This window comes from Xiphophorus couchianus, chromosome 15 (genome assembly GCF_001444195.1).
Source record: "Xiphophorus couchianus chromosome 15, X_couchianus-1.0, whole genome shotgun sequence".
In the NCBI taxonomy this organism is placed as follows: domain Eukaryota; kingdom Metazoa; phylum Chordata; class Actinopteri; order Cyprinodontiformes; family Poeciliidae; genus Xiphophorus; species Xiphophorus couchianus.
The window spans coordinates 5,502,207-5,516,167 of NC_040242.1; the positions used below are offsets into that span (position 1 = coordinate 5,502,207).

At 39.0% G+C, this 13,961-nt stretch overlaps 1 protein-coding gene across 4 annotated transcripts in view; it reads left to right on the forward strand.

The window, feature by feature from the left end:
- Positions 1–13,961, forward strand: part of ryr3 (ryanodine receptor 3) — a 138,575-nt gene that overhangs the window by 62,557 nt on the left and 62,057 nt on the right. For all 4 annotated transcript variants that reach the window (XM_028040613.1, XM_028040615.1, XM_028040614.1 and 1 more), the window contains 14 exons: positions 65–224; positions 304–448; positions 1,597–1,802; positions 1,894–2,068; positions 2,165–2,373; positions 3,463–3,626; positions 4,178–4,226; positions 4,332–4,492; positions 5,735–5,897; positions 6,654–6,740; positions 6,916–7,142; positions 9,102–9,314; positions 12,057–12,666; positions 13,435–13,635. In XM_028040613.1, the coding sequence (XP_027896414.1) occupies positions 65–224; positions 304–448; positions 1,597–1,802; positions 1,894–2,068; positions 2,165–2,373; positions 3,463–3,626; positions 4,178–4,226; positions 4,332–4,492; positions 5,735–5,897; positions 6,654–6,740; positions 6,916–7,142; positions 9,102–9,314; positions 12,057–12,666; positions 13,435–13,635 (2,770 nt within the window). The remainder of the gene's footprint in view (positions 1–64; positions 225–303; positions 449–1,596; positions 1,803–1,893; positions 2,069–2,164; positions 2,374–3,462; positions 3,627–4,177; positions 4,227–4,331; positions 4,493–5,734; positions 5,898–6,653; positions 6,741–6,915; positions 7,143–9,101; positions 9,315–12,056; positions 12,667–13,434; positions 13,636–13,961) is intronic.

Consider the following 13,961-nt stretch of genomic DNA (forward strand, 5'->3'; position numbering starts at 1 on the left):
ATCATTTTTGACTTATTTGTGCAAATTTCCACATTTTATAATTCTATCTTGATAAATCTTCCAGCTACATGATGTCTAATGGATACAAGCCTGCGCCACTGGAACTCTCTGACGTGAAACTGACTCCAGGTCAAGAGGTTCTGGTTGATAAACTGGCCGAAAACGCACACAATGTTTGGGCCAAAGACAGAATCAAACAAGGATGGACCTATGGCATCCAGCAGGTAAATTAAACCGTTCTCATGTGATGTTCAGACAGACTAAGACATTGATGCAGAATTCATAAATTAAATTGTGTTGCAGGATGTGAAGAGCAGACGTAATCCTCGCTTGGTGCCATATGCTTTATTGGATGAACGCACAAAGAAATCTAACAGAGACAGTCTGAGAGAGGCCATTCGGACGATGGTTGGATACGGATATGACATCAACCCTCCAGACCAGGAGGGTGAGATTCTGATTCTGATAAATTATCTAAATCTGGGGTGTCAAGCTAATCTCCATTTTGGGTCATGAATGTTCTTAAAGGGACAATTGTCCCCAAAATGCATTGAAAAACCCATTATTAATTCAATAAGTACTTCGTAAAATTAAATAATATTAAACATCTTTTTACGTTAAGTCCCTCCAGGATTTCCAGGATTGTTTTTGTGATTTTTGCAATGATCTTGTGGTGCTAATTTAGAAGTATTTGCAAGAAATGTTGTGATATTTGCGCAGATGTATGATGATAAATGTATAACTGTGACTTTTTATTACTTACTTTATCGATGATGGACTATAATTTGACATCAACTAAAGCTGAAGCCGCAGTTAGGAAGAAGTGACTCGAACACAATGTTTTCGACCAATAAACTCACAGGGATCTGCTGATTTATTTATTTTTTTGCATGAATTTCCTCGATTGCAGAATTGTGGAAAAACTTCAGGGCAACACAAACAGCTTTATCGAGTAACTAGAACTAGACTGACGTCTTCTTCTACTGGCAGATTATTTAACCTGTAACTAATAATTTTACATCAATATTAAGGAATTACAAGAAGCTCCTATTTCTCACTGAAAAGTTTTATTTTAAGTTGTAGTAAGATATTTGCACTAGAAAACTAAACCAAAAATACTTGATAATATTTTGCAGTGCAGCTGAAATCAAAGCTTTGAAACAAATCAACACAAAATGAATGGTAGCTAAAGTTGTACTTAATGCAGAGTGAGCAATATTTGTTAAGTAAGTGTATCAGTTGCCTAAACAATAGCTGGATAATTTCAAATTTAACTCAGGATGACCTGAGCTATCAGTACAGTGCAGAAAAAATGGTTATTTAACCTTTAAAATTAGGAACTAATTCATAAAATATTTTTTTCTCATCTTTAGTTCATTGGTCTCCCTGTTTGGAAGTATAATTATATATACTATTATATATTTGGATATATTATATATATATTTATATATTTGTTTTTAAGCATATGCACTGACTGATGGCACCTTTTAAATTTCGTTGTCCTTGTGACAATGACAATAAAGATTTATCTATCTATCTATATCATTATTTGCATTTTTTAATTAAACGGCTCTTCTTTTTCTCTCTGGACCAAAGTTGTGCATGCAATAGATAATCAGAGCATCGAGACAATCCGCTTTTTCCGCGTGGAGCAAACGTACGCCGTGAAGACCGGGAAGTGGTACTTTGAGTTTGAGGTCCTGAGTGGAGGCGACATGAGGGTCGGCTGGGCCAGGCCGGGCTGCAGGCCCGACGTGGAGCTGGGAACGGATGACCAGGCCTACGTCTTTGATGGATACAGGGTAAACTGAAACAGCTGCTCATTGTTTGCAATGAAATCCAAGCAAGAGATCTCTGTTAGTTTTGTTTCTCATAATGCTTTAATTTCTTCAGGGTCGACGGATGCATGCTGGTAGCCGTTACTTTGGACATCCTTGGAAGAAGGGCGACGTGGTTGGTTGCATGATCAACATGGAGGACAAATCCATGATTTTCACTCTGAATGGAGAGCTCCTGATCACCAGCAAGGGCTCTGAGCTCGGCTTCGCTGACTTTGAAACAGAGGATGGTGAGAACTTCAGTCAGATTCTTTCAGTATTTAGTTTTAGAAATGGAAAACATAACACAAGAACTAATTGTCCACTAACTTCTTGCCTTAATGCAGGTTTTATTCCGGTGTGCAGTCTCGGGATGTCTCAGATCGGCCGCATGAACCTCGGCAAGGATGCCAGCACGTTTAAATACTACACCATGTGTGGTCTCCAGGAGGGTTTTGAGCCTTTTGCTGTCAACATGAACAGGGAGATAACCATGTGGTTCAGCAAGCGCTTGCCCACCTTTTTCAACGTTCCACACGACCACATGCACATCGAGGTAGAGAACACCATACTTTAGTATCCGCAGGATTCATGAGCCGCGTTTCCATTTCAATGTACTCCGCTAATGTTGAAAAACACAATTTTGCTATTGTGGTGTTTCCATTAATTAAGAAATGCAGTTAAAATCAGGTGTGAATAAGCTTGTTCACATGATAAGTAATTAAAAATCATGTCTTCATTGCAGTTTTGATGTGGCTAAAAAGCACTTCATCAAAGCGTGAGCCTTTTTTTTCCAGATGTGGCGTGTTTTTTTACATAATATTTAACCCTTATTGGCCGAAAGGTGTCGCCCACCACATTTTTACAAGCCAAATTTGCAGTACCCTAACTCTGCGATACTTTGTGCTATCTGAAACAATTTTCCAGCCAATGTCGGGTTATTACGGTAATGTTACTCCCACCGTTGCAGGGTGCACGTTTTTTCCTTTGGTTTAATCTGCTGAAATTTGTTGACATTTAAAGAACTTTGTACAATTAAAATAAGAAAAAATATCCAGGCGGAGATTTGAAACTTAAAAAGTTTAAAACTTTCACAATATCATGAAAGATTGTGTTCCTCCATGTCCTACCTGTGGCATTATTGCTGTCCGGGTCAAAAACAACCAGTAGGAGCCAGGATGGGAGGGTCTTAGTGCTGACAATCAACCTCATCAACGTGCTGGAAACCGTTTATTTGCTGTCATTGATGGCCATTCTAACTAGCCTGCGCATTCACACAGGCTCTGCTATCAGGAAGAAGCTGTAGTGTAGCAGAAACCAGGACGCCAGAGATTGATTGTCAGCACTAAGCCCCGCCTACTGGCTCTGAATGGTTGTTTCTAGATAGCACTGGGAGAGGGCAGAGGAGCTTGATTTTGTTTCACAGATTATGTCTCATACTGCTCTGCCATGACATAGTGACAGTTTCAACAAATATGTAAAAAAAACAAACAAGTTTTTTATAAAAGTTTAAGTTCCAGGTTTACATTCCAATTTGTGAAATTTTTATGGTCAATGTAAACGCAGCAAAAATGGACACAGATTGCTGTTGATGGACACGCCGTCTATCCTCACTCTCTTTGGGATTTGTTTCTTGTCCTCTCAGGTTACCAGGATTGACGGGACAGTGGACAGCCCCCCGTGTCTTAAGGTCACACATAAGACGTTTGGCACCCAGAACAGCAACAGCGACATGGTTTACTGCAGACTGAGCATGCCGGTTGAGTTCTACTCTGCAGACAGGCTGCTGGACGAGTCACTGAAACTCAGGTAAAGCATCTGCACTCAGATTGAGGATTTCATCCTTAGTAGAGCCTGTTTTTTTTTCTTTTAAATAGATAGTAAAACAATTAATGCAAGATCTAAGGTTACTTTTATTCACGTTTCCAATGTGGTTTGGAAAAGTATGGAGTTGGACTGAAATGTTTTCCAGGAATGGATGAGGTTGGCAAATAGAGAATGGAAAAACTGTTTCTAGATTTTATTCTTCTTTCCCCTAAAATTCCTCCCATCGGTCCATCTGTATATTTATCTATCCTCTTCCTTTCTTTTTATCCATTAATCTATTTATCTTTGTTTTTCTTTATAGCCATTTGTATATCTATCCATCCATCTGCTTTCTTTCTGTAGCCATTAATTTATCTATTCATCTATTTCCTTTTCATCCATTGGTTTATCTGTTCATCCACCCGTTTCCTTTCTGTTTATTCATCCATTTTCTTTCCTATTAATCCATTTGTTTATTTATCCATCCATCTGTTTCCTTTCTTCCAGAAGCTGTCAGAACCCTTTTATTTAAACATGTTTGTTTGTTTTTTCAGCCAAACTCCCAAAGAAGATGGAAGTATTGACTATGGAAGCATCACAACTGTAAATCACCATTAATTCTTAAACTTACTGATAAAATATCACTTTTTAATCTTCACAATATGCTTTCCCATTTCATTAAATTATTTTTATTTTTTACATCTGCAGTATTACCACTCGGTGAGAGTGTTTGCCAGACAGGACCCCGCCGCCGTGTGGGTGGGCTGGGTCACACCAGACTATCACTACTACAGCAAGAACTTCAGTCTCAGCAAGACGCAAACCGTCACCGTCACTCTGGGAGACGAGCGGGGCCGGGTCCACGAGAGGCAAGCTGCTGGTTTTTAAATATCTGCAGTTTATAGGAAGTCTGGGAGTAAACAACGTTCAGAGCTCCTCAGTGTGTTTCAGTGGATATTCTCTTCAACAATGTCATTCCTCTGACCAGACCTAGAAACTGAAGTAAAATTAAACTGAAGTGTATAAGAATTATGGGAAATACAGCAGGTTCATCTAGAACGCATGTCAAACTTAAGGGCTGTGGGCCAAATCCGGCACGCCGTAGCTTTTTATGTGGCCCTCTAGATTCTTGACTAAACACTTAATGTGCTTAAATATTATGTTATCAATCAAATCAATGCAGTTTTTCTATGTTTACTGCCAAATTATGTCAATCATTTCCTCCAGTTTCTTGAGAATTATTGTGGAAATTCACACAAAATCAACAAATTGTGCTGATACATAATTGGGAGTTTATTGCAGATTTTTCTCAAAAATTGTCAAAAACGTTCTTACTTGTACTAAACAGCTGAGTTTTAATTGATGTCAGATTATAGTCCATCATCAAGACAGTAATAAAAAGTCACATTTACCGTCATAAATAAGCTCAAATATTGCAAATATTTCCAAATCAGAACCACAAACACTTTGATTTTTATTGCGAAAAATCACAAAAAGAATCAGAAAATCCTGGAGGGACTGAAAATATATTCAATAATATTATTTAATTTTAATAATTCATTGATATTTTAACAGTTTGTGAACAGGTTTTGTCAACACATTCTGGCACAACCGGCCCTTTAAGAACATTGATGATCTGGATTTGACCCAAAATGAAAATGAGTTTGACACCCCGGATCTAGAATGTTCCATTATTAGATGGTTACATTATTGTATTGATGTGCAGCTAAATCTGCTCTCATAGTAATGGTTTCTACAATCAATTTTTCTGCATTTCATTCAGCATGAATGACTATAATCATATTTTTCCTCTTTATTTTAAAGTGTTCAGTTTTTCAAAGCAACTACGTATTCTGGAAATCATTGCAGTAGCTTAAAATATATAGTTTTATCTTTCAAACAGCAGAGAAGTTATTGAAGTTACGTGACCTTTATTATAGAAAGGTATTAATTTCTTTATCTAGATCAGCAATGAAACCCAAAGCCTTAATTTTGCCTGGGATGTTAATTTTTTTATTCTGCAAAACACAAATCCAATCGGAATTATTGGGAATGTGTTTTGCAGAGGTTTCAAAGTTTCTGAATTCTTCCTGTTGTTCCTCTTGCTGCAGTATTCAGAGGAGCAACTGCTACATGGTGTGTGCAGCAGATGCACTCGGCCCGTCTTCCTCCAGCCGCTCAAACACCGACCTGGAAATCGGCTGTCTGGTCGACTTGGCCACCGGACTCGTCTCCTTCACTGCCAACGGCAAAGAACTGCCTACGGCGTATCAGGTTAATAAGACTCTATTGTCCTAAAAACGGGGATGCCACAGGGAATACGCTTCGGTGTGAAGCTTATTTATGCCAGTAAATCCATCCAATTCAGCCTGAAGGCAAAACAGAAATAAGTTGGGATATATATGCATGTTTATCTTTCTTTGTTTTTCAGTGGATGGCAAAATCTCTGCAGCATAAATTTTAAAAGACTTTCCAAAGTTGTTTTGGTAAATAATGAAACGATTAAACGTTAAAGTTTCAACATTAAAAGTAAATTTTTTAATCTTTTCTTCTCTGTTCATTAAATTGATAAAAACTCCCTTTTTTTCTGTCTTTTTTGTCAAAAACAATGTTGTTTGATCCATTTCAAAGTAAGCAAATCTTTTGCAAAAAACATCTCAATATATAATGTTTTAAAATGTATTTTATTTAGTATTTTATATTAAATTTATAGGTCTTGAATTTCAGAGGTTATATACCAAGTAGCTCTCGTAATCCGTCTTTGTCGGATTGTTTTTGGTTACTTAATATTAAATATTTCAGTATTGTAAATGTTTTAAAAAAATAGAAATCTCTGTTTTTGTTTTTGCCTGCAGCATTTATTAATGATCGTTTCAACTGGATCTCAGAATTGTTCATCATTCAGATTATTGTTGATCTTCCACATGTCAAGGAAGCTTTGCTGTTTGAATATTTTGAGGAATAAATTTGAAAAATCTTCTCTCTTTATTTAGTGATGCATGTCATTATTTGTGGTTTGTTTGTTTCCAGGTGGAGCCAAACACCAAGCTGTTCCCGGCTGTGTTTTGCTGCCCCACCAGTTCCAACCTTTTCCAGTTTGAATTTGTCAAAATAAAGGTTTGTCTCAATTTGCTACCATTAAACATTAGATTTCATATGCAAGAATGTGTTTTAAAAGACAGTGTTAAAACGTGTTGGAGCTAAATATTCACATTAATCTTTCTGAAGGACAAACTTTTATGAATTGAAGGAACCAAAGATAGTTTCCCCTGCCTTCCCTGTCGTGTCCCAGGATGCCATGCCGCTGTCGTCAGCCATGTTCAGAAGCGAGCAGCGGAACCCGGTTCCACAGTGTCCGCCGCGTCTAGATGTGCAAACCATCGTGGCCGTGCTTTGGAGCCGAATGCCAAACACCTTCCTGAATGTGGAGACGGCTCGGGTCAGCGAGCGGCACGGCTGGGTGGTGCAGTGTCTGGAACCTCTGCAGATGATTGCCGTGCACATACCTGAAGAGAACAGGTAGCATATAAAAGACTGACGGATACGCAGATGATTGAAATACATTCAATCAGATGATTGAATGTATTTCAATCATCTGATTGAATGTATTTCTCAGGGAGGTTTTGAATCCTCAGGTTTTTTTGTCTTTCAGAAGTTTACATGCTGCCATTGTAGAAAATAATGGGGCTTACTCGCATTTGAGCTGCTTTTCTTTTGGAGTTGGAAAAAAATTCAATTATTAACAGGAATAATATTCAGATAAATCTTAGCAAGTTGAAGAGATACTATTTCTGGAAGGCATCGACAAGCTTGTTATAATTTGATCTGGATATTTGACCAATCTTCTTAACCCTTCTACACTGAACGTGTCCGTCACGACACAGCCAAATTTGCAGTACCATAATTCTGCGATACTTTGTGCTATCTGAAAAACTCCAACCGTTTCTGAAAGGGGAGATGTTGCACTTTCCAGCCAATATCGGGTTATTACGGTAATTTCACTCCCGTCGTAGCACAGAGCATGTTTTTTCTTGGTTTAATCTGATGAAACACTCTTAGTAGACGGTAAATTGCGAAAATAACTGCTAGATATTGGAAGCTCCAGTTGTTATGGATAAATGGACAAATATATTTACTCACAGGACATTTAAAGAACTGCGTACAATTAATAAGCAAAAACATCCAGGCAGAGATTTGAAACTTAACACTAAGAGGGCTAAAAGAATTGGTGTAGTTGATTTGTTTTACTGGAGCCTTCTTAGCTTGTAAGAGGTAAAGAAATTGAAAAGACTATTCAGGAAGTTTAATGTTTGCCTTACAAGACCAGTTTAAATGTGTCACTGAGTTTAAACATTTAGCAATGTTTCTTTGACATCCATTTTCACTTCAAGATGGAAATTGTGACACTGTGGCCGCCTCTCCCAAAATGAAAGTCTCTGAGAGTAAAGAAAGAGTGTATCAATTTTTCACATGGCTACTCTCCTCCTTGTACGCTGCTGGGCTTTATTTTAATTTTTTAAACAAATGTGCCCATATACCCTCCGGTACACCATGTGCCCTCTCATATCATCTAAATAATCATGCAAGGGTTATTATTTTAGTCTCAGGTCAGCCCAGCCTGCAGCTGAGGATCACAGTGATACTCAAATAAAATTTACCTTGAATTGAATTGAGGTTTTATCAGGAACTGCACAGTGGGACTTACAGTAATCCAAGTGAGATTTAGTGAGAAACATGGATTATAAATCCTTTAAATGTGCAGTGGGTACATGTCGTGGAAAAAAACTATTTCCAAGCACTGTTCAGGTGAAATCACTTAATCAGGTTTATTCATATATTGCACACAATACAGAGAGCTTGTAGGACAATCAGTAATGAAGCAAGTCTGCATGAAAAGCTCTGCCAGGCAGAGACAACACATGAGTTTTACACAAAGGGATAAAGGATCCTAAGCATGGGAAACAGACTGGTTCCCATGCAGCTGGGAAAACAACGTCCAGCCTTGTACATGTAACCAAAATAGTTTTAACTTGGTGGGAATATACTGGAACTTAGACTAAACATATAGCAATACAACTAACAGGTGTGACCTTATTGTAATTTTTCCACATCAGTACTGAAAGTATTTAAAAACCTTTAAATTTTAGCTAATTGTAGCCATTCGCTAAAATCAAAAAAGTTCATATTTAATCTTATTTTACAAGGTTTTTGTAAGATAACAAAATATTGTTTTGTAAGATTTTATTAACTTGCAAAACAAAATTCTGTTTTTTAAGATAATTTTGTCGTAATTACCTAAAACAGCAGGTGCATTTAAGTGTCTGCAGAACAGTGAAACCCCAAATTAGTTTTTTAAAAAATAGACCCCAACCAGGATGAACCCTAGAGGTCAAACGAGAGACAAATGGTGAAAACGTTTCCCTAAATCAAGGATCAACGAATGGACTAAAAAGCTGATATTTTTCCGTCATTCTCCAGGTGTTTGGACATCATGGAGTTGTCAGAGCATGAAGACCTGAGGAAGTTTCACTCCCACACTCTGAAGTTGTACTGCGCCCTCTGTGCTCTGGGAAACACGCGTGTGGCTCACGCCCTCTGCAGCCACTTAGACCAATCACAGCTTCTCTACACCATCGACAACCAGTACCTATCGGGCATGCTCAGAGAAGGCTTCTACGATGTCCTCATCAGGTGGGTAATTTATTTATTTATTTTAAAGGTTTTGTTGGCTCTAGTGGCCTTTACTTGAAAGTAGCCTGACAGAAACGAGGGTAATGAGAGAGGGGGAAGACGTGCAGCAAATTTTACCAGGCTGGGAATCAAACCTGCAACTACCACAATGAGGACTAAGGCCTCCATATGCGTGTTGTGCTTTGCCCCTGCGCCACCACAGCAACCCTTCTTTTTTTTAATTTGTTCCTTTTTCTTTTAGGTGATTATAAAACATAAAACCCGCCTCTTGGTTTCATCTCAGCAAAGGATAGAGAAAAAATGTTTACTGATGTATGGCTATTTCAGTGTCAGCTTTAGTGCCAATAAGTGGTAACATGATGAAGTGGTAAACACAATCAACATCACAATTACTCAGTAAATCAAATTAATGGTAGAGATATATTTATGTAGCCAGCTCACATCTGCTGCGTCTGAATATCTTTCTTTTATGAATCCATCTCTGCCTTCAGTTTCCCTCAGTTCTGTGTATTTTGTCTCTAATGAGCCGAGCTTTCCTGTAGCTTTTGAAGTGATCCCAGGTAATGTTCACCATTTTTCTGAGGCTCTTTTGAAGTCTTTTCTTAGATTTGTGGGTAATTTCACACTCACTTTCATGATATTATTTGGCCATTCTCAGAGAAATGTCTGTCATTTGAGCCACTTAACTGTAACTTATGATTATTTCAGGCTGAGGCTCCCAAACTCAATGGCATAACAGAGGAGTTGGCTAAAAAATTAGCTTTTTTGGCGATTTGTTCGAAGCAGCATGTTCCAAAGATACAGTTTGATTCACTTTTAAGTTTCTTTTCATTTTTCTACCATGTCACACAAAGAAGCAGTGGGTTCAAGGCACTTCAGGCTATAAGCGTTTTGAAAAAAAAAATCAACATTTTTCTAGCACTAACAATTTTAGTAATCCAAAATGACCAAAACTTAGAAAGTTTTAGTCCAATTTAAATATAGAAGATAGTTATGTCATGTTCCGTGTTGTTCCTGTGTATTTATTTCGAGTTTCTGAGTTTCCATGTTGTCCTGTCTTCCCCTTGATTGTCCCCAGGTGTTTCTCGTCCCCGTAATTACCTCCTGTGTATTTAGTGTCACCTGTGTGTCTGTGTGTTTGTCGGGTCCTTGACTAGCTGTCGTCTCATTTGGTGTCTAATGTGCACTCAGTCCTTCGTGTTGTCCTGTCGTTATACCATTTGCTACCGGCGTTGAGCCATGGCTTCCGCTCAGTCGTGCTGCCTGTGTTTTTGGACTGTTTTTGGATTTTGTTCATTAAATCTTCATTATTCATCTAACCTGGTTCCATCTGCGTCTGCCTCACCACCTCAACACCACCCTTACATGACAAGTTACCTGTTATGCTTCAATGGACAGCTTGATTTAGGTACAAAAAAATGTTTATTACAGTTTTTGTACCAAATCATTCTTAGATAATGAAATGTTAGTGTTTAGTTTTTCCTACTTTGAGTTTCTTTCAGATTGAGCTGTTTTAGGGCCTTTAAATTTGAATAAGCTGCTACTGGCCACGCCCCCAATTTAATGTTTACACTCGCACATGAAAACGTCTGCAAACAGACCCGCAATTATCAAACTGTACAGCTTTGAAAAGCAGAAGTGGAACCTCCGGCACAACCAACAAGAATGCAGCAAGTAGTTTCTGAACTGCAAGTCAACAACAAAACACTTGTCTTTTCTAGTAACCATTGTACAGCTCATACAGCAGTAAAATTGGCTGACCAAACCTGCTGGAGTTCAGGATAGGGTGCTAGGTAACGGTGCAGTGCCTGTCTGTAGTTAGGTTTTTGAAACAGCTCATTTTCCAGACACAAAAAAAACATTAACTTATTGTCTTTTAAGCACTTGGGTTGTTTTAGAAGCAGTGGAGACCAAAAGGGAAGCATACAAATGTGCAAAATATGAATTTTGCATCACAGGTGTTGGGTAAATTGTATTACTTGTATTATCAAATATTCGTTGTATTATGTAGTCTTGTAGTTACATTTAGATAATGTTCACTTATATGCTTTTATTCTTTTACTCTTAGTATAAGTAATGTTTCTGTGTGTTAAATAGCTCTGATTCCTTCCTAAGGCCTCCTTGGGAGAGAGAGGTGATAGATATTCTCAGCAGGACTCCCTGAGAGATGGAGGTGTTAGTTGCTCCCAGCAGAGTTTTACAGTCCTGCAGCTACAAAGCCGTTGCTTTGAAGCTATACAACGTGTCCCATTCGACGCCGTGCCTGGAGCAAGAAGGATTTAGATTGTAGATAACATGTGTTTAGTTAGTGATTATCATTTAGCACTGCAACTAAAATGCTTTGACCCCACCCCTTAGAGTTGCAGTGCTCTCTGTGATAGGGACTCTGAAAGTAATAAAATAGGGGAGCAGACAAATGTGTTTCAGAGCGGTTGGAGATTTGTAACTGAAAGCATATCTCTGTCTGCTCTCCTCGCGAGAACAAAGAATTTAACTCTCTTGTCTTTCCTATGTTTGTTTAAATTGTTTTTAATAGGTATTTAGACCTGACAACAGGTCACTTTAAAAAAGGTTGTGTTTCAGCACGTACTGAATTTAATCTGATTTCATCTTCATATAAATTCATAGCTGCATGTTTTATCTTGTGGGTTTAGTCTACAAAATTTATCCTGCCAGTTACGTTGGATTAATTATGATGATCTAAAATCTTTAAAATAACCACAACTTTTTTTTTTCACCCAGCATTCATCTTGAGACAGCGAAAGAGGCACGGCTAATGATGAACAACGAATTCATTATCCCTGTGACGGACGAGACCCGGTCCATCAAGCTGTTCCCGGATGAATCCAAACGGCATTCTCTTCCCGGAGTCAGCCTGAGCACTTCCCTCAAACCTCGGGTCAACTTCTCCCCGGTCGGCATCATCAGCACCAAACGCCACCAGCTCCTCTACAGCCCCCAGATCCCCCTGGGCGTCTTGAAGGAGAAAGCCATCAGCATGCTGATGGAGGCCGTGCAGGGAGGAGGATCCCACATCCGAGACCCGGTAGGCGGGAGCCTAGAGTACCAGTTCGTTCCCATCCTGAAGCTCATCGGAACGCTGCTCATCATGGGAGTCCTGACCAGCAACGAGGTGAGGCTGATTCTCCTCCTCATCGAGCCCAATGTGTTTGGGGAGGCCAAGGAGGGAGAAGAAGGGAGTGGGGGCGAGGTGGTGGTGGCGGGAGAGAAAGAGGAGGTGAGCAAGAACGAGGAGAAGGCTGTGGAGGCGGGAGAGGAGGAGACCAAGGAGAGCAAACCAGCTGCCAGAGGTCTGCTGGAGAAGTCCCTGCCGGAGTCTGTCAAACATCAGGTGATGAAATATTTAATTTCAGTGAAAAAATGCAAAATGCTAAATGCTAGGGGATCTATTTTAAATCTATTTGGCTATTACTGCTTCTAAAAACAGCTCAAGTGCTTAGAAAAATCATCCAGATGATTTTTTTAGCAGCAAGTTAATGATTTTTGCTGTCTGTTTCAAAAACCTTCTGAATGGCAGGAAATTTGCCTAAAATAGCAGCCCTAGTGGAGCTCTGCCCGTTACCTAGCAACCACCATGGAACTCTGCCCGTTATCTAGCAACCCAAGCTTAGCTGCAGCATGTTTGGTCAGCTGGTTTTACCACTGTACAATGGCTGCTAGAAAAGACAAGTGTTCTGTTATTGACTGGCCACCCAGAAACCACTTGCCGCATCCTTGTGGTTGTGCAGGAGGCTCCACTCCTACTTTTCAAAGATGTATGGTTATACAACATTTTCACATTTTTCACGTGATAATGTTTGCTGCCATTTTCACATGAGTGTAAACGCTGAGTTGGGAGAGATGGGCAGCAGCAACGTATCTAGATTTTAAGTGACAGAGCCCCTAAAACAGTTCAAAACTTAAGTTTTTTTTAAATCTAAAAATAATTTTGTACAAAAAATTTAATGAACATGTTTTGTTTAGCCTATAGACTTGTCCTAACCTGTTGCAGGAACCATAATAGGTCACCTTTAAGATCTAATTAAGTTAAAACTACTTTTATCTCCTCAGATAAAGAAAGAAAAGGTTCTTTATCTGATCAGATTTCTGCTGTTTCCAGATGTGCGAGCTGCTGCACTACTTCTGCGACTGCGAGCTGCAGCACCGCATCGAGGCCATCGTCTCCTTCTCCGACCGCTTCGTTTCCAAACTGCAGTACAACCAGAAGTTTCGCTACAACGAGCTGATGCAGGCTTTCAACATGTCCGCCGCCGTCACGGCCAAGAAGACCAAGGAGTTTCGCTCGCCGCCACATGAACAGGTGCCGCACTTTAATGGCTTTACGCATGAAAAATGATTAGCTTACGATTAAAATCAAATAAGAGATGGACAGAGTTTTATTTCATTACTTGTGGAGCTTTAGAGAAATAGTTATTTTTGACAGATATTCTCTCATTAATCAAAGTTGAAGGCAGGCCAATATGTGAGGGTAATATTACTGTTTTTTGTGTTTTTTTTAAAGCAACATCGACCTATATTCTTATACATGTTTGTCTTGAGTCTCATAATTCTGAGTGTTTTTCACTCTGCATACCAAATTGTTCAAATTAGCAGGAAAAATATGAACTTTAGGTGCTGGATCTCCTA